The sequence below is a fragment of the Neofelis nebulosa genome, chromosome 17 (genome assembly GCF_028018385.1).
Source record: "Neofelis nebulosa isolate mNeoNeb1 chromosome 17, mNeoNeb1.pri, whole genome shotgun sequence".
Classification (NCBI taxonomy): Eukaryota; Metazoa; Chordata; class Mammalia; order Carnivora; family Felidae; genus Neofelis; species Neofelis nebulosa.
In genome coordinates, this window is record NC_080798.1 from 7986157 (window position 1) to 8013928 (window position 27772).

Below are 27772 nucleotides of genomic sequence, written 5' to 3' on the forward strand. Positions count from 1 at the left end.
CCTGTGACTTGTAATTGCCATAGCAACATGCTGGCGGCCCTGAAGAAGCCGTTCCAAGATGGCAGCCTCAGGGATGCCTCATCACGGTTGCCATTCCAACCTGGTGTCCCGGTCACCCACCCTCAGGCGACTCACCCCCTACGGGAAGAGGGAGGCAGGGCTACGGATTCAAGAAGGACAGACACGTGCAGGTTGTAGACAAGACTATTATCTTCTCAGTGGTAATTCTGGGAAGGGAAACGGCGTTCAGGGAGGCCCGTTAGGACTCAGCAGCCAATAATCGTGACAGGTGGAAGACAGGGTCTCACTGTGGCACTGTGGGAAAACGAGAAAAGAGTGGGCAAGGAGGGCTGGGCTTCCCGAAAGCCGGCGCCCACCACCAGGCCCCTTTGCCTGCTGGCCTGGCTTGGCCACCAGGGGGAGCATCAAACCAGTGTCACGGTGCCTGTGATTACTATAGCTCTGAACCCCAAACTGGAATGTTCTGATCAGAGATTTCTAAGCAGCTGCTGGTGACAAGTCGTCATGGAAATCATAAAGCAGGGATATTGCCAAGCCGACTCGATAATTCATAAAGGGGACAGCAAAACATTAGAAACTGGGTCAGTCTGGAAAAGCAGTGTTTCAGAATGACAGCCAGGAAGGTCCTGCAGGGGTGGTGTCGCTGAGCCCTTGTTAAAGGGTCTGCAGCCACTCCTGTCTGCCGGGCTGTCATCGGGGCCAGGGGGAGTCACAGCTGGGGAGGGACCCTGGGAGCCTGTATTAACATCAGCCACAGCTGAGGGACTTGGGTAGCAGCCTCTCCAGGGAGCCTTGACTGGCAGATGTTTGATGGGCTGGAGCCCAAGGCAGAGTAGGCAAGGAAGAGCGTTCCAGCTAGAGGGAACAGCATGTGCAAAATCCCAGGAACAAGAGAAAGCGCGGCCAGTCTGTCTGCCAACAGCTTGGTGTGGCTGGAACAGTACTGAGGAAACTAGGGTTATGTGAGGCCAGAGAGGCGCATGGGGGAACAGGTACAGGACCATGGACACCAGGCTGAGGGGCTGAGGGGCCACTGAGGAGGGCCCCGAGCAAGGGGCGGGGCAGGCCAACCCCGGGTAGAGCGCCCGCTAGGGCCCTGTGGGAACTGGGCTGGAGGGAGAGATGGGAGGCCGGGAGGCCAGGGAGGAGGCTGAGCAAGAGTTCCAGAGGAAGGGGTGAATGGAGCTGGGGCTGTGGGGTGGGGAGGAGGGGCAGGAGGGACAGAGCTTGGAGAGGAGAGGCGTTTTTCTGGACACCCACAGCTCCCGGTCCTCTGCCGGTACCCGGGCTGTTTCTGACTCTCGCCCGCACATCTCCCCACGGAGGCCCAGGCCGTCAGGGCCTTGGCGACAGTCTGCTAGCTCTTCCCCACCTCGTCCACTTCTCTGTCCTTCAGCAACTTTGGGAAACCCTCAGACGACTGCCCCGGCTGGATCAGGTGCTCCCCGGCTCCACCCCTACAGTGCCCTGTGCTCTGTCCAGTCTGGCACATTCACCCTGCATCGCTTTTGTGGGGCCTGAGTCCGGATCCCCAGTCACACGGCCAGTGGCCCGGGGCCGACTCAGCTGCGATCTCACTCCGCTCGGCGCGGGGCCTCCGGGTGCCGCTCGGGAGCGTGAGCGAGGGCCAGGCGGGCAGGGGGCTCACCTCGGACTTCCAGCTTGCACTCGGCCAGGGCCTCCCCCAGCTCGTTGACAGCCCTACAGGAGTAAGTCCCCGCGTCGAAGGGGGAGGGGCGGCGGATGTTCAGCGTCAGGACTCCCTGGTAGTTGGTCATCAGGAACTTGGGGTCTTCGCGGATTTCCATCTTGTTCTTCATCCAGACCACCTTCGGCTGTGGAGCAGAGCGGGGGGAAGAGGCCAGCTTAGAGAAGGTCCCAGGGCGATGGCAAAGTGGGCTTCGGATTTTGGCTGGATGACCTGGAACTAGTCGTCTCTCCTCTCGGACCCTCAGGCTCCTCTTCTGCGGGAGGCAGAGCTCCCTCTTAGTCGCGGCCCACAGGACGCTACACGATGTGGCCCCATTACTCATCTGCCCTCACCTCCAGCCCCTCCCTGCCCCCTGCTCCATTCACCCTGGCCTCCTCGCTGTTCCTGACACAGACCAGACAGGCCACCGCAGGACCTTGGCACTGGCCGTTCCCTCTTCCGGTATTGTTCTTCCCTCCTCTTGCACCCAGTCAGCGCCTGCTAACTTTTCAGGTCTCAGCTCCCACGTCCCTTCCGGCCCCTAGGCCGCGGCAGGAACACCGGCTTTCCACTCGCAACTGCCCGCACTTCTCCGCCACGCCTGCCGCCCTTTATAGTTCTTTAGCCGTTTGCATGACTTTGGATTCATGTCGGTCTCCCCCCAACACCCAGGAACTTCTGGTCCAATTCCCTAGCACACAGCCTCTGAAAATGTGCGTTGAAAGAATAAACAGACCGGATGGGTGAGCGATGTGAATAAGCAAACGGAGTGAATACATGAACCGAGTAAATGAATGGATTGGTAGGTGAATAAATGAGCGGAATGAATGAATGAATGAGTGGAGTTAGCAAACAAAGCGGGGCGATGGAGAAGGTGAGCTCATGAGTCCATGACATGCCTGCGGGGGCTGAAGCTAAAGACTCGGAGTGAGACCAGAAGTTGGCAGACTTCATGTGTGAGGGGCCAGGCGGTCAGTACTTCAGGCTCTGCGGGCACTGTGGTCTCCGCGGCCCCAGACAGCGCACAGCCGTGTCCCGATAACATTTTATTTAGAGAAACCGGTGACGAGCGGGTGTGGCCCGCAAGCCACCGTCAGCCAGCCCCCGGTCTAGGTGACTCCCTAGAGCTCAAGGTTGTGAGTGTCCACATCCCAACAGCAGTCGGGAAACTGGACAGGGCAGGGAGACGGCAGGCAGTCCAGAGGTTCAGACCTCCCCCTGACTCCCACCAAAGTTTTGTTTCTGTTTCCAAGGGAAGCCGGAGTGTGATGACTTGGGCTCTGATCAAAGGGGAGAGAGGCAGGAAGTGGGTTAAAAGGGAGCATATCCCCACACGCACCCCAGTGTTTACAGCAGCGCTATCAACAACAGCCAAATTATCGGAAGAGCCCAAATGTCCGTTGACGAATGGATAAAGATGTGGTTTATATACACAATGGAGTATTACTCGCTGATCAAAAAGAATGAAATCTGGCCATTTGCAACAACGTGGATGGAACCAGAATGTAACGCTAAGCGAAATAAGTCCGTCAGAGAAAGACAAATACCATGTGATTTCACTCATACGGGGAATTTAAGAAACAAAACAGGGGCGCCTGGGTGGCTCAGTCGGTTAAGCGTCTGACTTCAGCTCAGGTCACGATCTCGCGGTCCGTGAGTTCAAGCCCCGCGTCGGGCTCTGTGCTGACAGCTCAGAGCCTGGAGCCTGTTTCAGATTCTGTGTCTCCCTCTCTCTGACCCTCCCCTGTTCATGCTCTGTCTCTCTCTGTCTCAAAAATAAATAAACGTTAAAAAAAAAAAAAAAAAGAAAACAGATGAACATAGGGGAAGGGAAGGAAAAGTAAGATAAAAAGAGGGGGGCAAACCATAAGAGACTCTTAAAAACAGAGAACAGGTTGCTGGAGGCGAGGTGGGTGGGGGGATGGGCTAGATGGTGATGGGTTCAAGGCGGGGCGTGTGTTGGGATGAGCACTGGCTGTTGTATGTAAGTGATGAATCACTCAGTTTTCCTGAAATCATTATTACACTATATGTTAACTAACTTGGACTTAAATAAAATTAAAACAAAAAAAATACAGGGCGCCTGGGTGGCTCAGTCAGTTAAGCGTTCGATGCTTGATTTCAGATCAGGTCATGATCTCACAGTTTGCGAGTCTGAGCTCCACAGCCGACGGTACAGAGCCTGCTTGGGATTCTCTCCCTCTCCCTTGCTCTCTGCTCCTCCCCTGCTCTCTCTCAAAAAATAAAAGATTTTAAATAATAAAAAAGAAATAAACATTAAAAAAATAACAGCATAGGGGCGTCTGGGTGGCTCCGTCGGTTCAGCGTCCGACTTCGGCTCAGGTCATGATCTCCCAGTTCGTGGGTTCGAGCCCCGCGTCGGGCTCTGGGCTGACAGCTCGGAGCCTGGAGCCTGTCTTAGATTCTGTGTCTCCCTCTCTCTCTGCCCCTCCCCCATTCACGGTCTGACTCTCTCTCTCAAAAATAAATGTTAAAAAATTAAAAAAAAAAATAACGGCATAAAAAAAGGTGAGCATATCCCATGCACGGAGGAGAGAGAAAGGAGCTGGTGTGCTTACATCTGGGTGAAAATTTCCCCCTAGGGTCTCTCTCTCTCTCTCACACACACACACGCACCCTTGGGTGACCTCTGACCGCACAGTTGAGAGCCGCAGAGTAACCAGCCACGACCACGCGGTCTGGTAGAGGCGTCAGGAACTTGGGAGGTGTTCGGAAGTCATGCTCCTTGTACTCAAACGGTCTGAAGGTGAGACCTGGGGAAAGGGAGGTGAACCTGTAAGGTGACCAATCTAGACTGTCCCCCCCCCCCCACCCCACCACCAACTGCCTCTCTACTGTCACCGGGTCTGGCGGTGGGGGAGGAGGAGTCAAGGCAGAAGCCCAGCCGAGAGAGGAGACCGGACCCCATGGAAGGGGGGCGGCGGTACCCGTCTTGAGGATCCGGGCCGTGTTCTTGGAGACGCCGGGCGAGTCACTGAGCCCACAGATATTCTCGCTAAAGACACGGAAGTAATACTCGTTGCCCACGATGAGGTCAGACACGGTACAGGAGGTGTGCCGGTTGTGCTCGTAGACGGTGAACCACTCCTGGTGGGAGGCAGGGAGGGACCGGGAGTCGGAGGCAGGGACACAGGGACACAAGAAGGGCCGGGGGTGAGGACAGCGCATTCAAGGGTGCGTCCCGCTGAGATAACCGGCCATTCCCAGCAGCGCTGTTCACAAGGACCCAAAGGGGGCAACGGCCCAGCGATCCATCGGCGGATGGATGGACCCACGAAATGTGGTAGATCCAAACCACGGAATGTCACTCGGCCACAAAAAGGAGCGAAGCACGGACACACGCGCTACGATCGCGTGTGAACCTGGAAAACGTTACGCCGAGTCAAAAAAGCCGGACCCCGAAGGCTACGTGTCGTACAGTCCCGTCTGTAGGAAATGTCCAGAATTGACAAGTCCATTAAAACAGGAAGCAGATTAGTGGTGGCCCGGGGCTGGGTGACAGGGTTTGGGGATGGCTGCTTAACGCGTGCTAGGTTTCCTCGGGGAACTCGTGGGACTAGACGTGGTGCTTACACAACAGTGGGAATGTGGCTTTGAAATGCTTCACGCTGGGGCACCTGAGCGGCTTGGTTGACTAAGCCTTGGACTTCCGCTCAGGTCACGATCTCAGGGCTCATGGGTTGGAGCCCTGGGTCGGGCGCTGTGCGAACAGCTCAGAGCCTGGAGCCTGCTCTGCGTCTCTCTCTGCCCCTCCCCGGCTCACGCTCGCTCGCTCGCTCGCTCGCTCTCTCTCTCAAAAATGAATGAACATTAAAAAAAGAAAAAAGAAAAGAAAGGAAACAACAACCTGTCCTGGTATTTCAGCCAAAAGGCTCCCCGCCTCCACCCCCCACCCCCCACCCCACGCCAGCCCATTCTCTCAATCTCTCTGAGCCTCGGTTTCCCCAGCATCCGCCTTGTCCATCGCGCCAGGCTGCCTCCCCCGCTTGCCCACCGCACCCCGGGGCCCCTCTGCTCTCTCACCATGGTTTTCTTGTCGGCCTTCTGCACAAAATAGCCTGTGATCTCACTGTTCCCATTGTCTCTAGGCGGCTGCCACTCCACCAGCGCGTTGGTGCCCCACACCTCCTTCACCATCACGTTCTCCGGGGGCCCTGCCTTTTCTGCAAGGGGGGGGTGGTTGTTAGACGGCAGCCCAGACGCCCCTGAAAAGTCCAGCCCCTCACCTCTTCTCCCCGTCTCTCCCCACCTCTGCCGCCTCACCTGGTCCCCGGATTCTGGTACCGCGCAGGCCTTTCCCCGCTCCCACGGCCCGGCCTTTTCGCCCCCTCCCCACCTCGCACCCCCTTCCCTGCTCCGGGGCCACAGCGCCTCCCCCTGCCCCAGCCGGCGGCGCACCCACGACCCGGATGTGGATGGTGGCCGTGTCCTTCATGTTCTCGATCTGCACGCTCAGCTCGTACTCCCCCGAGTCCGAGCGCGCCGCCTGGCGCACGAAGAACACGGTGTCGAAGTCGCTGGTGTGCACATGCACGCGGGAGGTGTCCACGGGCGCCCCGCCCTTGGTCCACACCACCTGCGGCCGCGGCTTTCCCTGGGGGAGGGGGGGAGCGCGGAGAGGTCGGCCTGGGTCTCGTACCGGCCCCTGACCTCCCCCCTCCCGGCCCGCCCCCCCCCCCTCGGCCCACCTGGAAGGGGATGACGAGGTTGAGCTGCTCCCCCACTTTGCGGATGTAAGTCTGGCGGAGATGGCGGGGCAGCCGGATCTTGGGTGGCTCTGAGGGCACGGGCACAGCAACGGGGGCTCAGTGCTAGGCCGGGGGGACGGCATCGATGATGTTCTCAGGGGAGGCCCTGACGGTGACGGTGACGTGGCAAGGGCCGGCCAGACGACACCAACTTGGTCTTTACAGGGGGGCGGGGTCAGAGTCACTCACCTGCAATCTCCCGGATGGTGACCGGCTGAAACAGGGCGGCCGGCTGGCTGCGCCCCGCGATGTTGACCGCCACCACCCGGAACAGGATTTTCGCTCCTGTGGGGAGATTCTTGACCGTGAAGCTGCAGCGCTCCACGGGCTCCGTGTTAGCGGGGACCCAGTCCTCGGCTGCAGAAGAGAAGCAATGCTGGGGAAACTTCCTAGAAGCCCCACCGGCCCTCCCTTCCCGTGTCTTGGGACCACACAGTGAACAGCAGCATCCGACACTGATGAAGCACTTATTATGACCAGGTACCAAGGGTGGTCATAGGTGTTAGTTAGCTCGTTAATTTCTGCCTCTGTCCTATGTTATCCCCATTTTAGAGATGGGAGAAATCAAGGCTCAGAGGAGTAGGGGATGGGGGGGGGCGGTTAGGGACAGCTCCTTGGATTTCCTCCCCCTTTAGATTCCATCTTGGGTCCATGGCCAATTGGGTGAGCCAATGTGGGTCAGACCGACAATCACCAGGGTGAATGAACTCTAACAAGAGTGGGTCCTGAAACATCAGGGTGGCACTGAGACAGATCTGAGAGGGGTAGGCAAGGGCGGGAGTGGGGTAAAGAGCGCTTTAAAGACAAAGAGGGAAGAAGCTGACAAGAGTCCAACCATCCATCATTTACATGCATTACCGGATGCAGTCATCACTGTACCCTGTCTAGGAGGGAACTGTCTTCGCCCATTTTTAGATGAAGAAACTGAGGCTCAGAGACTTGCCCACGCTCACACAGTTAGAAAGTGTAGGGGCAGGATTGGAACCCACGTCTGTTTGACTTTAAGGCCTGGGCTACGATGTCGAGATGATCATGCCTGTCTTCCCAGTGAGATGACCACGTTGGAGGTATCCCCATAGCCGTGGCACTGGGCTGGCATGGCGTCGGTGATCGATACATGTTTGTTCAGGGGAGAATGGAGAGTTGGATGTGTGGAAAGATGGATGGACGGATGGATGGATGGATGGATGGATGGATGGATGGGGACGGATGGATGGATGGATGGATGGAGATGGATGGATGGATGCACAGAAAGATGGAGACAGTAGATGGTTAGATGGTCACACAGGGAAATGGATGGATGGAAAGGAGGAAAGGAAGGAGGAAGGGAGGGAGGGAAGAGAAAAGAAAGATGGTGAAGAGATTAATATATGGGTGAAAAACATGTTACAGGACGGACAGTTGGATGATCTAAAAGGTTTTCAGATGGATAGAGAGATGGTTGGATGGATGACTGGCTGGGCAAATGGATGGAAAGAAGGAAAGAAAGAAGGGAGGGAGGGAGACATAACGAGAGGGAGGGAGGGAGGGTAGGAGGGAGGAAGGAAGGAAGGACAGACAGACGGATGGATGGGTGGATGGATGGATGAACGAGAGGAAGAAGGAATACAGGTAGTAGTAAGTACAGGGATGACAGACAGATGGACGAAGAGCTATTGCAGATGGCAGATGGGTACAGGGGAAGGAGGAAGGAGGATGGGAGGGAGAGAGGGAGGGAGAGAGGACGAGCTGGTCAACCGGGGCCTGGCTTGAGCCATCCCATGCAGGGATTCCTGGAAGTACAGTACAGACGCAGGACCAGGGCTCCCCACCCCACCGGAGAGCTCTCCCTGCACTGCCCCATTTGCAGTCCCCTGGACCGGACACCCACCAGGGCTCTGCGGGAGCCGCCGCGCCCCGCCCCCAGGCCTGATGGGGCCACTCACAGCCCTCCAGGCAGTACTCCACCAGGTACCCATCGATGCCGCCGGCCCCAATCCTATCTGGGGGCCTCCACTTGAGGGTGGTGGTGGTGTCTGTCACGTCTTCCACCGTCAGGTGCTGGGGCTCGCTCGTGGGCGCTGTGAGCATCCAAGGAAAGGGGAGGTGGAGGTCAACGAGGGGTCAGTGGTCACAGGGAGGGGTAGGGACTAGAGCTGGAGCCACCGATCAGGAAAAGGGCCAGAGATCAGTGAGCCAGTAAAACGAGGTATCAAGGGACAATGAGGTGTCCAGGAGTAGGGATAAGTGTTAGGCTGGGAGGTAGGAGGTCAATGAGGTATTTGGGCAAGAGCAGAGTCTAGCACAGACTAACGTGCTGGGTCGGTAGGAGGTCAGGAGGGTGGGTGGGGCTGGACGATCAAAGGCAAGGGGTAGGGCCAGAGGTGAGTGACAGGCAGGGCAGGGGTCGGGGGTGGACGGGCGCTCGGTGAGGGTGCAGGGGAGCATCACCAATGGGCATGAAGGGCTTGGTGTTCATGCTGGGCTGGGAAACGCCAATGGCGTTGACGGCAAAGACCCGCATCTCGTAGAGAATGCCCTCGATCATCTTGGTGGACTCGTAGGTCGTCTCGGTGAAGACCTCAAAGTTCAGCTTCATCCAGCGCTGAGAGCCCTTCTTCTTCCGCTCCAGGAGGTACCCTGGACAGCCCCCAAGCAGAGAGGAGTGGGTGCTCAGGGGGAGGCTATGGGGTCGCTGGTCAGTGGGAGCAGTGAGAGTCATGTCAAAAGGTCACATGAAGGTGTCTGGGACCATGAATCTTGGGTTGATACCAGGGTCACAGAGCAGTCCAAAGTCACCAGTCATGGGACTGGGGGTCAGGAAGGGTCACCAGTCATGAATCAGGAGTCAGGGGTCACAGAAAACCCCAGGCTGTTGGCCAAAGTGAAGCTCCCCAGGTTGGTGGGGAGCAAAGAATGATAGGAAAGAAACCAAAAGAATTGTTAAGCCGTGAAAGACGGAAAACAGGTCTCAGAAGGAGATTCACTGAGGATGCTAAGAACTCTCATGGGCCAAGGGATCGTCAGGGGGTGGAGGGGGTAGGAGAGGTCAGAGGTCATGGAGACTCTGGCACAACGGCACTCACCAGTGATTGGCTGCCCCCCGTCATACTTGGGTGGCTCCCAGACAAGGATGGCCCAATCCTCGCCAACTGAGGTGACACGCACAGCCTCTGGGGGGTCCGGGACATCTAAGGGAGGCAGAATGGTCAGGGGGAGCCTCAGGGTCTCAGGGAACCCTCCCCCCCACCCCAGCTCACTCCCTCTGCTCACCCACAACCCGCAAGAAGATGGAGGCCACATCCTCGCCCACGGGGTTGGTGACCTTGATGGTGTAGCGGCCCTCGTCCGCCCGATCGGCACTCTCGATCACGAAGCTGCTGGAGTCTGCCTGAGTCTCGATGTGGATCCTGCCCTCGGGGGCCGTGAACACCTGGACACAGCCGCGAGATGGCCTCGCTCCCCCTCTTCTGGGAAGCGATCTTGGAAGCCCCTAGCTGAAAGTGATGGCCCTACCCCCTCCTCCAGAATTCTCAGAGTTTCTAGTACCTCCCTTTATCTCAGCCCTGGTCACCCTGGACTGTGACTGTTGGGGCACGTGTCTGCCCCCCTCCAAGAGCGAAGCTCCTGGAAGGCAGGGGCTGCACGTGACTCACGGCTGCATACCCAGTGCTATGCACAGAGCCCCGCACAGGGGAAACACCAGGGGGTGTTCGCTGACTGAAGGAATGAACGAAGGTGGGGCCGAGTCGACGCATTTTACGGAACAGGACGCTCAAGCCCAGAGGAGACAAGAAAAACCGAACTGTCTCAGGGCCTGGAACGTACAAGATAAAAGTATCTGTTGGACAGATGGGTGGCTAACTGGACTGATTGATGGAGAAACGGAGAAATGGATTCATTACTGGATGAGTCGATGGCCGGGATGGATTAAGTAATCAATTAGTTTATGAATGGAAAGATGGGTGGGTGGTTAAGTTGATGGATGGCTGGGTTGGTTGGCTGACTGATTGATTAATGGATTAGTGGATGGATGGATTGACGGAGGGAGGGAGCACCCAGCACGTGGCAGGCATTGTCCACATGATGGACAAATATAATCTTCAGTCTTCAAAACAACCCTCTGAAGAAGGGTCATCATTCTCATTTTACAAACAATGAGACTGTAGCTCAGAGAGGGAAAGTGACTTGCCTAAAGTTGCCCAGCAGAGCTGAGAGGGAGAAGCCAGGGCACGGGGGAAGCCCGACCATACCTCATCCTCCTTCAGCCAGGTGGCGACAGGACGAGGCTCCCCAGTGATGGACACGTCGAGCCTCAGTTTGTTTCCGGCCACAACCACAATTGAATTCTCTGAGGTCTTTCCCGAGCAGTCCAGGTGGATCTTTGGTGGCTCTAGTGGCAGAGAAGAGATATTGGGGAACCTAGCAATGGGTAGTGGGGTCATCTCGATCCCGCCAAGGCAAGCTGCGTTCCCTAACAGCTGGTTCCAACAGCCAGAGAAACCCGGGAATCCAGGCCCCCGGCGCCCTCCTCCCTCAGACCCAGGAGTCCGGGGCCCCCGGCGCCCTCCTCCCTCAGACCCAGGAGTCCGGGGCCCCCGGCGCCCTCCTCCCGCAGACCCAGGAGTCCGGGGCCCCCGGCGCCCTCCTCCCGCAGACCCAGGAGTCCGGGGCCCCCGGCGCCCTCCTCCCGCAGACCCAGGAGTCCGGGGCCCCCGGCGCCCTCCTCCCGCAGACCCAGGAGTCCGGGGCCCCCGGCGCCCTCCTCCCTCAGACCCAGGAGGGGTCCCCAGCTTGCCACAGCAGCCCCTGGTCCTTACCTTGCTTGGGTACATACTCCACCTTGATTTCTGGAGGACACAGAAGACGGCACATTTAGCTCTACGTCCAGTGGGCCCCTTATCCCACCCCAGAGGCTGAGGGGAAGGTCTGGCATCACCCAGGGACCCGGGGGTGTGGGGACGGGTTCAGGCCCATGACTGAGATGGACACATCCGTGCTCTCTCCCTCCAGCGTCTCATCTGACTCCACCCGTGAGGTCAGCAGATGCCTGCTGTCACCCCTAATGTACATTAGGGGAACCTAATCCTGAAGGAGGGCGTCCGGGCCCTGGGGTCCGGGAAGGTGGGTGCTGTGCCTTCTCCCCGGGAAAAATAGAGGGGCATCCTCACCCAGGAAGTTGAGCTTGGCCGAGAGGGACAGGGCATAGCCATCGGGCACAAATGTGTAGTCCCCCTCATCCTCAGGGCGGACGTCATCGATCACCAGCTTGTGGACTCTAAGAGGTTTGGGCGGGGGACAAGGCAGGGGAGGGTCACCCTGGGGGCCACCGTGGAGAAACACCCTCTTTTTTTTACAAGTTTATTTACTTACTTAAGTAATCCCTACACCCAACGTGGGACTCAAACTCACAACCCCGAGATCAAGAGTTACACGCTTTTCCAACCGAGCCAGCCAGGCTCCCCAAGAAACACTCTCTTCAACGCAGTCTACATGGCTATGCCCACCATTTTTATCCTGGGTTTTGGAATGCTATCATCTGGGTTCAAATCTCAGTTTTGCCACTTATTAACTGTGTGACCTTGGGGGGCAAGTTGCCTAAGCTCCCTGTGCCGGTTTTCTTCATCTGTGAAACAGATGTAATGATAACAATCCACACCGAGGTTGTTGAAAGCATTTCAAAATCTCCCTGGCACATAATAAGTGCCCTGTAAGCGCTGGGATTCCTTCTCATAATTATTGACCCCCCCCCCCCCCAGGGGCGCCTGGGTGGCTCAGTCGGTTAAGTGCCCGACTCCGGCTCAGGTCATGATCTCGCGGTTCGTGAGTTCGAGCCCCGCGTCAGGCCCTGTGCTGACAGCTCGGAGCCTGGAGCCCGCTTCGGATCCTATGTCTCCCCGTCCCTCTGCCCCTCCCCTGCTTGCGCTCTGTCTCTTTCAAAAATAAATAAACATAAAAAAAATTTTTTTAATGAATTATTGACACCGCAGCAGACAGGGGTCCCTGCACAGAACCCGGCGAAAGCCTACATCCTGCCAAGAGCTGTTGTCGGGAAAGGCGACGCACAACTGCGTTTGGGAGCAACTGTGTTTGGGCCCTTCTACGGGCATCACGGGGGCGCTCTGCATCCTGCGAACGTTAGCACATGTTACCTCAGGTATCCCTGCGCCGCCTGTTGAATTCCAGCCCCTGGTTTCTCTAGCGAGATGTCTCCCCCGCCTTTGTAGTCACCCGTTTGCAAATATGGCCACAGGCTTTCCCCTCCCTGTGTGCACGCCCCTTGAGATGAGGCCTTGCGGCCTGTGGCTTCCTTTGCCTGGGAGAATATGGCAGAGGTGACCCTGGGAAAGTTCCCAGTGCAAGCCACGGAGGCCTTATTTGCTTCTGCCGTCTCTGGGGATGCCTGCTTCTGCCACAGGAATACGCCAGGACGAGCCTACTAGGGGATGAGATGTCACGTGGACCAGGGCAGAGGCAGCCCAGGTGTCCTGGCTGAGGTCCCGATGGAGCCCAGGAAGATCGGCCCCACAGACATTCAGCTGACCACAGAGGCATGAGAAAGGCCATCCTACATCAGCCAGCCCCGAACCAACCTGTGGACTCATGATTAAATACATCTTTCTCTCTTAAACCACTAAGTATGGGGATGGCTGTTATGCCGCGATAGCTAACTGATACACATGCCCCACCCTGCCCCACCCCCAGCCACCCCCACAGTCTACTCCGCACCTCCCCACGTGGGAGATGGTGATCCTCTTGCTGGGCCGCACCTCGATCCCATTCTTGTACCACTTGCCTGTCACCTTCTCATCAGACACCTCGCACTTAAACACGGCCTGTTCTGAGGCCTTCACCGTCAGATCTGCAATGTCCTGTAGGACCTCCAGCTGTTTCTCTGGACAGGGAGAGAAGGACATGGGGCTATCAAAACTCCAGTCAGCCGACAAATATTTGCAAGCACCCACTATGTGAAAAGCACTGTTCCAGGCACTGGGGATACAGCTGTGAACAACCCAGAAACATCCAGGGGCCTTGTGGAGCTCATGTTCTAGTGGGGAGACAGTCGGCAAACAGGGAGACACGTAAATGCACAACAAGAGGGAGTTTTGAGGCCTGAGGAAAGGCAGGTTAAGAGTCCATAGGAAAATGCAGAAGAGTCCCCCAGGGGGAGGGAGCAGCATGTACCAAGGCCCTGTTGGGCAGAACAGGCTTGTTGGTGTGGGAAACGGCAAACAGGCCAGTGTGCAATGAGCAAGGCAGACGTGGCAGGGGATGAGACGGGCAGGGGCAGACGGGGCCAGATCATAGACCTTGGGGACCCCAGAAACGACTCTGTTAAATCAAGCAAGTCAAGAGTCACTAGGGAGTGTTGGGAAGATGGCGGGGATCTGACTTACAGTTTCTAAAATTTTTTATTTAAAAATTAGTTTATGTTTATTTATTTATTTATCTATCTATTTATTTATTTATTTATTATTTTTTGACAAACAGAGAGAGAGAGAGAGCAAGCCAGGGAGGAGCAGAGAGAGAGAGACAGAGACAGAGACAGAGACAGAGACAGAGAGAGAATCCCAAGCAGACTCCACACTGTCAGTGCAGAGCCAGATACAGGGCTCAAACCTATGAACCATGAGATCATGACCTGAGCCCAAACCAAGAGTCGGATGACACTTCACTGACTAAGCCACCCAGGTGCCCCGAATTTTTATTTTTTCAATAAAATGCTGCAGGGCACCTGGGCAGCTCAGTCAGTTAAGTGCCTGATTTTGGCTCCGGTCATGATCTCACGGTTCGTGAGTTCGAGCCCTCCATCGGGCTCTCCACTGTCAGTACAGAGCCTGTTTTGGATCCTCTGTCCCCCCCTCTCTCTGCCCCTCCTCCATGCACAGACTCTAGCTATCTCTCTCTCAAACAAACAAATAAATAAACAAATAAATAAATAAATAAATAAATAAATAAAATGATGCATTTACATGGTATAAAAATAAAGGAAATAGATTTACATACAGTAGGAGAAATCTCCCACGTACCCATCTCCAATCAGCCCTTCTCCAAAGGCACCACCCATTTAGTCTATGGCTATAAAAGCAAATACATATATACATTTTCTTTCTCTCCTCCCTCCCTCCCTCCGTTCCCTCCTCCCCTCCAGGCAAATAGTAACACATTTGCTTTTTCACCAAATAACACACTAGCTTGGAAATCCTTCCTTATCAGTAAATTTTACACTGTCCCTTTTTATGGCTACGTGTGGACATACCATAATGTATTTGGCCCATAAATAACTTGGTTTGGGGGGGGTGTTGCCTGGGGGGCTCGCTCTGTTGAGCGTTTGACTCTCGATTTGGGCTCAGGTCATGATCTCACGGTTTGTGAGTTCAAGCCCCACTGTCAGTGCAGAGCCTGCTTGGGATTCTCTCTCTCCCTCTCTGCCCCTCCCCCAGTAGAGATGGTGATACCTTATATAACAGGAAACTGACCCGGGCCCTAGATGACAGGGTGAATTCAGCTTTCACTATTAGGCTTGGATTTTACAAGGATCCCTCTGGCTGGTGTGAGTGTCAGTGGGGAGGAGGGCAGCTGTGGAAACAGAGCACCCAGTGACTACTGCAATAGTCCAGGCATAAGGGGTGGAGAAGACCTGGGCCAGGTGAGGGCAATGGGGAAAAGGGGTCAGATCTCAGATATCCTTTGAGGGTGCAGCTGCCAGGACTCGCTGAATTACATGCGAGGTGGGAGGCCCAGAGAGGAGTCAAGGACAACTGCAAGATTTGGGGCCTGAACAATTTTTTTTAAGTTTATGTATTTATTTAAGTAATCTCTATGCCCAACATGGGGCTTGAACTCATGACCCTGAGGTCAAGAATCCCACTCTGGCCCTTCCAACTGAGCCCGCCAGGCGCCCCGGGGCCTGAGCGACTTTGAGCTGTGAGGAGAAGCAGGAGCAGGGGCCCCGCCCCACCTGGAGGCCCTGTACCTTCCACAATGAGCTCGGCCTCACACTGGCCGCCATTGGTCATGACCTGGTAGCGACCCCCATCCTCCAGGGTCACTTCCGAGTAGATGAGAATGTGACGCTTCCCATCCTTCTTGAAGCGGTATCGAGCGTTGAAGGAATCCTCCCGTGTCAATTCCACGCCGTCTTTCATCCTAGGCAGGGGGGACGTGTAGGGGAGAAGTGAGGCACCCGCATAGCCCTGGGTTGGATATCAGAGGGGGAGCCAAGGGCTGGACAGACAGTCCTGAGCAGAGGTCGGAGGGGAAGGGAGGGGCCTGGAGGGGGGAGAGATTAAGGGTGGCAGAAACATCTTGAATAGATGGGTCACAGGTGGAATGACGGGTCACAGGAAGTCATAGGCCACAGGGAGATGCCGTAAGTTCCCGGTGGGAGGTCAAGGGACACAAGAAGGTCACTGGGAGATATCAGAGCAAGGAGGATGACATCACAGAAAGACGTCAAATGGTGTGGACTCTGTAAATGGTACTTCCCTGCCTGGGAAACTTCTCCCCTCCTACTTCTCTTCTACCTACTCATCATTCAAATCTCAGCTCCCCTGTCACCTTTTCTAGGAAGGCTTCCCTGACCTCTGGAGTCCTTCCTTCCTATTAAAAAGTGGTTACAGCATCAGTTTGTGCTCCTTGGAAACACCTGTCAAAATAGAACTTTTATATTTATTCATGTGATGACTTGGCTAATGCATGTCTCTGTCTCCCGCGCATGCACCCTGGAAGTTTACCAGATTCTAAAGTCCATGAGAGCAGGTACCATGCTGATATATTTTCTCCCCATTATATCTCCAATATACAGAAGAGTGCCATCATATAACAGGTGCTCAATAAATATTTGTTGGATGGGTGAATGGATGAGGAGATGGGTGGGAGAGTGGGTGGATGGATGGATGGATGGATGAGCCAATGGGATAGATGGGTCTAGGGTGGACGGATGGATGAGCCAATGGGATAGATGGGTCTAGTGTGGATGGATGGATGAGCCAATGGGATAGATGGGTCAAGGGTGGACGGATGGATGAATCAATGGGATAGATGGGTCATAGATGGATGGATGGATGGATGGATGGATGGATGGATGGATGGATGAACGAATGGGATAGATGGGTCTAGGGTGGACGGATGGATGAACCAATGGGATAGATGGGTCAAGGGTGGACGGATGGATGAATCAATGGGATAGATGGGTCATAGATGGATGGATGGATGGATGGATGGATGGATGGATGGATGGATGGATGAACCAATGGGATAGATGGGTCAAGGGTGGGTGGATGGATGGATGGATGGATGGATGGATGGATGGATGGATGGATGAACCAATGGGATAGATGGGTCAAGGGTGGGTGGATGGATGGATGGATGGATGGATGGATGGATGGATGGATGAACCAATGGGATAGATGGGTCAAGGGTGGATGGATGGATGGATGGATGGATGGATGGATGGATGGATGAACCAATGGGATAGATGGGTCTAGGGTGGACGGATGGATGAACCAATGAGATATATGGGTCAAGGGTGGACGGATGGATGAATCAATGGGATAGATGGGTCATGGATGGATGGATGGATGGATGGATGGATGGATGGATGGACCAATGGGATAGATGGGTCATGGATGGATGGATGGATGGATGGATGGATGGACCAATGGGATAGATGGGTCAAGGGTGGGTGGATGGATGGATGGATGGATGGGTGATGGATACAGGAGTGGACGGACCAAAGGATGGATGACTGGTTGAATGGATGAATAAATGAATCTGAAACAGCAGGGATCAGGAAAAGGACCTGGAAGAAGATGAGATGGGTAGAGGTCAGAAGTTCTAGAAAGAAGTCAGGATTTACAGATAAAGGCTGAGGTCTCCTGGTGACTGTTAAAGCTCCAGAATCCGCAAGAGGGGTCATACACATCAGAGCTGAGGCAAAGAAGCAGTGGGCACCTGTATGGAGCTCGAGGATCAGGAGTCACTTACCACATGACCTGGGCGCCATCTTCTGACACCTCCACTGACATTTGCACCCGGTCGCCCACAAACACCTGCTGGTCCTCGAGTGGTGTGACAATCAGGACGGGAGGCTCTGTGAGGCACGGGGGAACAGGAGGTCAGTAGTTTTGGGACGCCCTTCACAGCCCCACTCCCTAAGCTCAGGCCCAGATCTCAGCCTTGCCTTTGACGAAGAGCTCAGTGAAACATTTCTCATCTTTGACAGCGACCTCATAAGCAGCATCGTCTGCCAACGTGCACTTGTTGATGGTGAGAATTCGCTTCTTACCAACGTTCTCAAACACGTACCTGGTGCAAAAATCTTACGTCAGCCTAGAGCCTGGAGGAGATCCCCGCCCCAGGGTAGATCTACCCAGGCCAGATCTCAGGGCAAGTTCTCGGGGCAAGTTCATCACTCCCTCTCAGAGCCAAATTGTGTGCGAGAAGGACAGATGATCCAGTTTCTAGTGTGCATGTGTTTATTTAGTTAGTTTTTTTTTTTTTCAACGTTTTTTATTTATTTTTGGGACAGAGAGAGACAGAGCATGAACGGGGGAGGGGCAGAGAGAGAGGGAGACACAGAATCGGAAACAGGCTCCAGGCTCCAAGCCATCAGCCCAGAGCCTGACGCGGGGCTCGAACTCACAGACTGCGAGATCGTGACCTGGCTGAAGTCGGACGCTTAACCGACTGCGCCACCCAGGCGCCCCAGTTAGTTTTGAGAGAGAGAGCTCAAGTGAGTGAGGGCAGAGAGAATCCCATGAGGGGCAGAGAGAGAGAGAGAGACAGACGGACAGAAAGAAAGAAAAGCGGGGCTCACCCAAAGTAAGGCACAAGCTCACCTGAAACAGGGCTTGAGCTCACCCAACGTGGGACTCGAACTCATGAACCATGAGATCATGACCTGAGCTGAACTCGGATGCTTAGCCGACTGAACCACAGAGGCGCCCCAATTTCTAGTATTTAAATAGCCACAGCGGAAATCCTAACTGGGCACCCCCCCCCCCATATCCATCCTCCCCTTCCATTTAGCAGTGACACACAGCTACCCGCCTAGAGAACTACATCTCCCAGCCTCCTTTGCAGCTGAGACGGGGCCCCCGCTGAGCTTGGGCCAATGGAATGCGAGTGGGTACGATGTGCAAACCTGCTAGGTCATCTCCACTTCTGAGTTGCTTGCTCTGGACGTCTCTCCTTCCCCTTTCCTGTCTGCCAGACACAGATGTACCCACGACCCAGCTTCAATCAGGCAGAGGAGGACAATGCCACAAGAAATGGTGTAGCCAAACATGTGGAACCTGCGTCCCTAGAAAATCTCTGAGAGCGAACCCACCAGCCTCGATCAGCTAGAAATACATTCCTCTCTCATTGACAGTGATGTATCTTAGGGCCTCAGTTACCGCAACTGAAGCTGTACCTTAACTAACTTCCCTTTGTGTCTCATTGATGGGAATCTTAGAAAACACCGGGATGCCGGGATGCCTGGCTGGCTCAGTCAGAGGAACTTGTAACTCTTGATCTTGGCGGGGGCACGGGGGTTCATGAGTTCGAACCCCATGTTGGGTATAGAGCTTGCTCAAATAATAACTTTCAAAAAGCAGCCAAGGAAGACCTAAAAATAGGACCCACCCACGAGATAACTGTTGCCCACACGGCAGCCTCTGTCTTTCCAATCTCCTAACTATACGTACGTGTATCAACAGTTTGGGAAGCAGAAATGGGACCGTGCTTCTTCCCATACGCTAATCTTGATCAGGTTAGAATCTCTTTTCAGTGACTGCACAGCACTCTAGTAAGGAATTGTACATTGTGGTCTTCCATTTCTCGCTACAGTCGCAAATGCTGTAGTGAACATCCTTGTGACCAACTACGCATAACCATAATTCACTTAGGATAAATACCTTGGATTGTGCGATCTGGATTTTTTTTTTTTTTTTTTTTTTAAGTAATCTTGGGACACCTGGTGGCTCAGTCGGTTAAGCCTCCGAATCCTGATTGTTGGCTCAGGTCATGATCTCACGGTTTGTGAGATCGAGCCCCACGTTGGGCTCTGCGCTGACAACACTGAGCCTGCTTGGAATTCTCCCTCCCTGTCTCTGCCCCTTCCCTGTGCTTGCTTGCTCTCTCTCTCTCTCTCCCTCTCCCTCTCAAAATAAATAAATAAATAAACGCTTTATTTAAAAATAAACTGGGGCGCCTGGGTGGCGCAGTCGGTTAAGCGTCCGACTTCAGCCAGGTCACGATCTCGCGGTCTGTGAGTTCGAGCCCCGCGTCAGGCTCTGGGCTGATGGCTCGGAGCCTGGAGCCTGTTTCCGATTCTGTGTCTTCCTCTCTCTCTGCCCCTCCCCCGTTCATGCTCTGTCTCTCTCTGTCCCAAAAATAAATTAAAAATGTTGAAAAAAAAAATTTTAAAAATAAAGTAATCTCTGCACCCAATGTGGGGCTTGAACTCACAACCCCAAGATCGAGAGCCAAGCGCCTCACTGACTGAGCCAGCCAGGCACCCTTAGAACTGCACAATCTGAAAGGTTTTTAATACATTGCCCTTTCAGAGATTCAGCAAGTGCCATTCCCACCAGCAGCATCTGTGTACCCATTTCCCCGTGTCATCTCCAGCACTGGGTTTTATCATTTTGTAAAGTCTTTGCCCGTTTGGACAGCAGACAGACTGTTATTTATTTGCATTACTTCCTTTATTGTTGTTGCGGTCATTTGCAAGGTTGAATGTGTACTCCATGGCATGTTAGCCTTTTGGGTTTCTTCGCAACCAAACTTCTGTTTTTATTACCGTTGTCAAATTTTTTTTTAGAGATTGTTTTTAATCTTTTTTTTTTAATGTTTACTTATTTTTGAGACAGAGAGAGACAGAGCATGAGCAGAGGAGGTGTAGAGAGAAAGGGAGACCCAGAATCCGAAGCAGGCTCCAGCCTCCGAGCTGTCGGCACAGAGCCTGAGGCGGGGCTCGAACTCACGAGCTGTGAGATCACGACCTGAGCCGAAGTCGGACGTTTAACCGACTGAGCCACCCAGGCGCCCCAAGAGATTTTTTTTTAAAGTAATCTCTACACCCAGCGTGGGGCTCGAACACACAACTCCAAGATCAAGAGTCATGCGCTGGGCCGACTGAGCCTGCCAGGCGCCCCTCCTTTCTCAATTTTTCTATTGAGGTATTTGCTCTTTTCATATGGATGAGGGGGCGCCCTTTCTGGGTTAAGAGTGGCCAGCCTTATTTCTGGGCGCTCTCTGGGACTCAGCTCTTCCCGTGCCCACTCCTGCAAGGGACTGTCCCCCAACACATACTTGCTACTTGGTTTGATCTCCTGGCCGTTCTTGAACCACTTAAGGGGAAGGTCTGGGTCACTGATCTCCACCACCAACTTGATCTTGTTGCCCTTGTCCACTTGGTACGCTGGATCCAGCTTCTTCGTGAAGGCTGGAGATTGAGGGATGCAGGGGGCATGGGGCTCAGAGGTTCTCACTGCCCTGGTTGTCCCCAGAGATACCAGGTCTCCCTCCCCAGACCACAGGCTCTCCAACGTCAAGGTCAGGAAGCCTCCCATGAACTTAGAGGTGCCTGAGAACAGAACTCTATTACTCCTTACATTGGGACCTTCAAGAGAGAGGACCAGAGCCCAAACATCCAATACCCATGATGCTGGGGTCCCTACAGTTAGGGCCCATCTCTCCTCAGAGCGGTGCTGACCTGCACTCTTCTTGACCTCGACCTTGGCCTTCTTGAGCCGCTTCAGCATGCCCCGGAGGTCCGTGATGCCATACTGGAAGGCGATCTTCTCGTACTCACTCTTCTTTGCCCCTTTCAGGAGCTCCCAAATCTCAGGCGGGATGCCTAGGTCATCGTCATCTTTCTTCTTTTTCTTCTCCTCCTCAACCACCTCCCTGAGGGTGGGGAGAGCAGGCAGGGCCCCCAGGTGGGGGAGGAGGTGAGGCGCTCCCTCCACCTTCTCCACCCACTCGCTGTGCCTCTCTCTCTCTCTCTCTCTCTCTCTCTGGGCCCGGTGTCCCTTATCCTCTCCCACCTGGCCCATCGTCTCAGACTCCTCCCTGGCCTCCTGGCCTCCATCCTGCCTCTTCCCCTCCAGCCTGTTCCCCACATGACCCCGGGAGGATATTCCTAATTTCCACATCAGATGCCACACTTTTCTTGTTCACGATTATTCCATGGGTCCCCACTGCCCTCAGGAGGAAGTCCTAGCAGCTCAGCCTGGCGATCACGACCCCACCCACCATGCCCTCACCACCCCCACAACCACCCAACCACGCTACTTGCCTTTTCCTGAACCTTCTGGGCCCCCTCCTGCCCCCTAGCCTTTGCACAGAATGTTCCCCTGCCCGGATGACCCCTCCCTACTTTCTCTTCCTGATGGACTCCTCTTCAGACTACTGCCAAAGTTTCCCTCCTCTGTGAGGCACTCCCGGCCTTCCCAGGCAATGAGTTGCCCTCACTCTGGGTTCTCACAAGGCCCCTATGGAACCCTCTCTCTGATCACACTAAACAGTCTTGGTCGGATGGCTGGGTGGCTGGGGGATGGGTAGATGGACGAGGTGGCAGAGGGGGGCACAGGGAGTCCAGTGATGGCAGTGGAACCTCACCCACCATCCTTCTCCTTCGAGAGTCCCCATCTCCCCTCTCTATGCCGCGTGGGGTGGGCTCACCTCTTCTTCAACAGGCCGCTGAAATCCAGCTCACCCCTGTCTTCTGACTTCCCTTCACCCCTGTGGCATTGAGAGCGTGCGTGAACCCCACTGAGGTCCTGTGCCCTCAGGCCCACCCTGGGCCCCCACTCCTTGCCTTCCCCGATCCTCCCTTCCCCCACAGTTTCCCCTCCCAAGGGGGAGACCCCCCCCCCTCCCCACCTCTTCCCAGGCTCCAGGATCACTTACGAACGCTTGAAGCTTTCTAGACCTTGCCCAAAGGTATCCTGACGGGGCACTGGGGGGAGGAGACCGGGGAGTAGAAGGTGAGTTGGATGCAAGGCCTGGTCTAAGACCAAGAGCGCCCCTCCGGCCTGCGCAACCTCCTCCCAGGCCCCCTTTCTTGGATCAGCGCACTCTCTCACTTGGGCCTGGACACCTCGTTCCCTAGCTGCCACGCACCACACACTCAGCAGCCTGTACCCCCACACGCCCAGGCCAGCACGCTCTTCTCCCCAGGCCTGGGCAACCTCATTCCCTGCATCCTCCATATCTAAGCCCCATACACCCTGGGCTGTAGACCCCAGAGCGCGTACACCCTCAGGGGCCCACACATATGCCCCCAAATCTGGGGGCTAGGCTTGTACACCCTCACCTTCAACCTCACTTTCCAAGCCCGTATCGCCACCTTCTCAAACCTGTGCACTGTGACCCTAGAATCTACTCAAGCCACCTTCTAAGCGTTCGCATGGGGACCCAAAACCTGAACCGTCTCACCCCCAAGCCCACACACCTCCTCGTGTCTCCCCAATGCTGAAGGCTCTGACCCCCGCATCTGTTTCCTCCTCCCCTGAATCGTACCCCCACATCTGCATGCTCTCCTACACCAGGCGGAAACCCCCACCCCGGCCCGACCCTTTGCTCCCCGCCCCCCCACCAGCGCACCCTCCACATCGATGTTGAAGGCACAGCTGTCGCAGACATCCTTGGCTTTGACCTCAAGGCGGTAATTCCCGCGGTCCCCCAGTACCACCTTCCCAATGTGCAGCTCCACGGTGTATACCTGGGGGCCGGGGCCAGAGGTGTGGGTGCATGTGACTCCCCAGCAGCCTCCCCACCCCCCGCAAGAGCCCACCTCACTACTCCGTCTCCGGGGCCTCACCCTGGCCCCACAGGAGGGACCAGCTGTCCCTTCCCATGCCTGGATAAGCTGGGTCCCTAGGGGACCCACACCCCTGACCCCTGAGACCTTCCTGGAAATGCACACACTGTGCCCAAGCGCACCTGCCCTAACCCATACATCCTCTCCTCCTGCCCCGCACAATCGCCATCCCTCAAAGTCCCATTTGCCACCTACGGGGGCTCCAGGCCTCAGGCCACACGCCTTCTGAGAATCGGGGGCCGCACAACCTCCACCCCTCGCCCACGTGCCCTCACGCCCCCACGGGGTCCTCACATTGCTGGCAGAGTCGTGGGACTCCTTGAAAGAGAATCGGGCCCCGCTCTTGCTGCCCAGTTCCAGCCACTTTCCCTTGAACCACTTGATGGCCGGTTTCCCTGGGAGCTCCTTCCCGTTCACCTTGGCCACGATCACTGCGTCTTTTCCTGGGTTGGGGGGGAGGTGGGGGTGGCCAGACGGAAACCATGAGACTCTACACAGAGGACTGTGAAGTTGGGAGCCCCAGCCCCTCCTCCCCCAGACCCGGGAGTCCAGGCCCCCAGGCCCTACTCCCTCAGCCCCGTAGGTCTAGGCCCACCGCCCCATCCTCCCTCAGACCCCGGGAGCCCTGGTCCCCAGCCCCTCCTTCCTCAGACCCTCTCACCATTCTCCACCGACACAGAGTCCGGCTTCTTCAGGAAAAGGCCAGTGGGCTCCTCAGCAGTGGGAGACTGGTCCTCAGGTGCGGCTTCTGCTCAGGAGACAGGATTAGGGGGTCTGAGGCAGGCTGAGGAAGGGGCGGCAGGGCACTTAAGGGGCAGGGCTCAGAGTCTGAGGGACCCTCTGCTCAGATGCCAAAGACCGCGGGGCAAAGTGGCTTTTCCTGACGTGGGAAAGACCACGTGTCCCCCTTTGGGCCTCAGTTTCCCCATCTGTGGACTGCAGGGTGGTAGACTGGATTGTCTGAATGGGGCTTGGGGTAGGAGAGGTGTGAGGACGGGCCGTGGGATCCAGGGCTGGACAAGACTCGGTGGAATCGGCCAGTTGCTGGGGGCTCGAGGGCCGGGCTGAGGGGGCTGGGCTCTGACCTGGGGGCACTGGGGAGCCACGGAGGGCTGTGAGCAGGGGAGGGTGGGTTACCTCTGGAGGTAGGGCTAAAGGAGAGAGGGCAGGGTGGGCGCTGAGGGGCAAGGGGAGCCTGGGGGATGAAGAGCCACGTTCCGCTGACCCCACAGGAACATCGTCTCACCTTTGGGGGGCTGTGCAGGCGCCTCCTTAGGGGGCGCTTCCTTCGGAGCTGGTTTGGCCTCATCTTTGCCTTTGGGGGCCTTTTTGGCTGCTGTGAGGTAAAAGATGTTCACAGTTGAGCAAGAGCTCGGTGCCCTCTTCTTCCAGAACCCAGGAGTCCAGGCCCCCAGGCCCCTCCTCCCTCAGACCCAGAAGTCCAGCCCTTCCAGGTGTAAATTGAGAGTCTCAACGATCAGGTTTCCCCTTGCCCCAGGCAGGCCATGTCCCATCCACCCCGGGGCCACCAAGCCCTGACCTTTCGGGTCCTGGGGGTATAATTAGCTCTTCCCCTGGGCTGGAAACTGGACACCTGTGCTGACCACAGCATCTTCCGCCCACCCCTGCCTGCTGGCTCCTGGCTAGCTGCAGTGAAGGGCTGGACCCCCACTCCACAGCCAGGTGGGCCTGGTGCCAGCGGTCTGGGCACCCCAGGAGGAGGGTCCCCTCTGGGGGCTTGCGTCTCTTCTCTTCGGTTCACTTCTTCATACAGAGAAAGCCTCATTTCCGTGTAAACAAATGCCCCCGGTGCCATTCAAAGAAGGGCCCCCAACTGCACATAGGGCCTCTGGCCCCTATATGGAGAAAGCCCCCTAACTCCTTCATGGAGAAGCCCCGATTCCTATAGAAAGGAGGTCCCCTCCTTGTCTTGTCCCCTTGTACAGACCAGAGCTCTCCTCATCACGCAGACAGGAACCCCTAATCTCTATACATACAAGGACTTCTTTCCCCTGCAGAGAAAGGACTCAGTCCTCACTCAGAGAAGCGGTCCCGGTCCCCATGGAAAGGAACCCATCCCCAAATGTAGAGGACCCCCGTCACCATGCAAAGACTCCCCAAGTCTACATACACAGCACTCCCATCCCTATGGAGAAAAAGCACTCAAATTCAGAGAATCTCCATCTGTACCCAGAGATCCGCCCCCCAAATCCCCACAGAGAAAGGAACACCCTCACTGCACAGGGAAAGGCACCCCCACCCACACAAGGAAGGGAACCCCTCCCACACGGAGAAGATAATCCCATCCTCCCAAACCTACAAAGAGAGGAACCCTTAGTCCCCATTCAGAAAAGAGGACCTCATCTCCACATAGGGGGGGCAGTTCTGAAAGCCACCTGGTTTCGCCTCAGGCATGTCGGCAGACCTCTTCTCGCTCCTCTGACCACAGCTTTGTCCCTCAGGGCCCTAGGGAGGACAGGTGGGCCCCCAGGGGGAGCCCTTTAAGGAGTCCAGAGACTCCCAGGAGCCTCCGGGAGGCATCAGACTCCCCTCCCCACCCTCCCCTGCTGCCCCACATTCCTTCTGCGTGTTCTAAAGGGTGAGAAATGACATCTGGACCTGGAGGGATGGCTGAATGCCAGGAACTGGAACCGGGGCAGTGGAGGGGCCTGAGGTTCAGACACCTGGGTCCCAGGATAAGGGTGCTGGAGGTGAGGACTCCCAAGTCTGATGGAGGAGGGCCCGGGGGCCTGGACTTCTGTGTCTGGGGCTCAGATTCTTGGCTCCAGAAAAATGGAGGATGAGGCCCTGCCCTCCTGAGTCCTAGGAGGCGGGAGAGGAAGGGGCTGGGGTCTAAAATGGGTGAGGGCTTGGAGCCAGAACTCCGCCATGGGGGCAAAGGGGATAAGAAGGTCTAGAAAGCCATTCTTAGTATCTGCAAGTCAGGCGTTTTCGGGAAACCGGAGCTGGGAGGGAGGGTCCGGTTTCCCAGCGTAGGCAGGACGGCTGCGCGGGGTGGGGGGAGGTCTCCGTGCCCGCAGGGGGGGCACTGGGGCTTGGGGACTCTGGAGTCCCGCCTCTGGGCGAGAGCACATCCGAAGGCCTGGGGCCGCGGCCACCTGGGACCCCGGACTGTCCGCTGCCCCTCCTGGGACCGCGCCCGGCCGGCTGCGGTTCCCGGAGCGGGCGCGGCGGGCACCGGATGCGGGGGAGGGGGCGAGTGCCCCCAGCGGGGTGGGTGGGGAGACCGGGAAGGCCCTGGAGGGCTGCCCGGACGTTGGCGCCCTTCCCGGCAGGGGGACCTGTGGCTTTCAGAATGGGGGTGGTGTGGCTGGACGCCGGATGGGGGGAGGTGAAGGAGGCAAGGAGGAGAGGATTGGGGGAGGCGAGGGTCTTTGAGGGGCAGGAGGTGTTATGGACAGGAAGGAGAGGTGTGAGAGGGAGAAGGGTGTGGGGATTGGAGTTAAGACGGAGGACGGGAGGGGAAGTAACTCTGGGTGAGAGAGCAGGTTCGAGGGAAGACGAGTCGCTCCCGATTTTCTTCCTGTCCATCTCTCCCCTCCCCCCTTTTCCAAAAGCCCCGGCATGCCGGAAACTGCCCCGCCTCCAGGGAGCGCCAAGCCAACCGGAGACAGCCTCCATTGACGTCACGCGTTCCCAGGCAGACTACCACACCGCTCTGCGGGCCCAGCTAGGTGGTGTAGAGCCGGGAGCCACAGGGGGGTCGCTGTCCCCAGGAGTCTCCAGCCCTGCCCTGCCTGCCGCAGGACTGTAGCCAGTGAAAGGTGGGCAGAGACACAGAGAAGGAGGACATAAACTCAGACGCGACATAAACTCAGACGGGGAGACAGAAACCTCGATGGAAAGGGACGCAGGGAGAACTCCAATCGTCAAAAAGAGAGGGAGACAGGGGCGCCTGGCTGGTTCAGTCGGAAGAACATGCGACTCTTGATTTGGAGATTGTTAGTTCGAGCCCCACGTTAGGGGTACAGATTACTTACAAATATATATATATATATATATATATATATATATATATATATATATATATATATATATATATATAAAAGAAAAAAGAAAGAAAGAGTGAGAGGGAGACAAAAATTGAACCGAACCACCAGCGCCTGCGTCTCAAGCCCTTTATCACCGCCTTCAAAGCTCAGCCTGGTCCGGCTCTCACTGCCTTTTCCATCTCTTCTCATCTTCCACCTCGCTGCCACAGAGGCTCTGAAGGTCAGCAGGCCTAGGCGGACAGACAGCATTGCTGTCCTTAACAAAGGGTCCTAGGAGGTCTGTCTACCTTGATTTATTTTATTTTATTTTATTCCACATTTTGGGGGTGGTAGATAATAGTCTTTGCAAAAGGTACCTCATTTGCAGGAGGAGGCCCTGGGGACATTCTGTCCCTAGCACTCCCCTCCCACCCTGCCCCCGTTCCAGGAGTGGGGGGTGCTGTCCTTTTGAGGGCAGGTCCCAGCCTGGGCCCTGCTACCAGCA

At 56.0% G+C, this 27772-nt stretch overlaps 1 protein-coding gene across 1 annotated transcript; it reads right to left on the minus strand.

Moving 5' to 3' along the window:
• Positions 1-192: 192 nt before the first annotated feature.
• MYBPC2 (myosin binding protein C2) lies at positions 193-25795 on the minus strand. The gene is made up of 28 exons (XM_058708528.1): positions 25672-25795; positions 24522-24611; positions 23937-24023; positions 23570-23718; positions 23059-23176; positions 22363-22411; positions 22135-22194; positions 21164-21357; positions 20761-20893; positions 17645-17769; positions 17449-17554; positions 15437-15609; positions 13189-13354; positions 11631-11737; positions 11280-11309; positions 10713-10852; positions 9733-9892; positions 9546-9650; positions 8911-9099; positions 8406-8540; positions 6670-6837; positions 6421-6509; positions 6131-6326; positions 5756-5895; positions 4660-4819; positions 4349-4485; positions 1670-1856; positions 193-315 (listed from the first exon to the last, which is right to left on the minus strand). The coding sequence occupies exons 1-28, from the start codon at positions 25688-25690 to the stop codon at positions 305-307; spliced, it is 3423 nt and encodes a 1140-aa protein (XP_058564511.1). The 5' UTR covers positions 25691-25795; the 3' UTR covers positions 193-304.
• Between the last annotated feature and the right edge of the window lie 1977 nt (positions 25796-27772).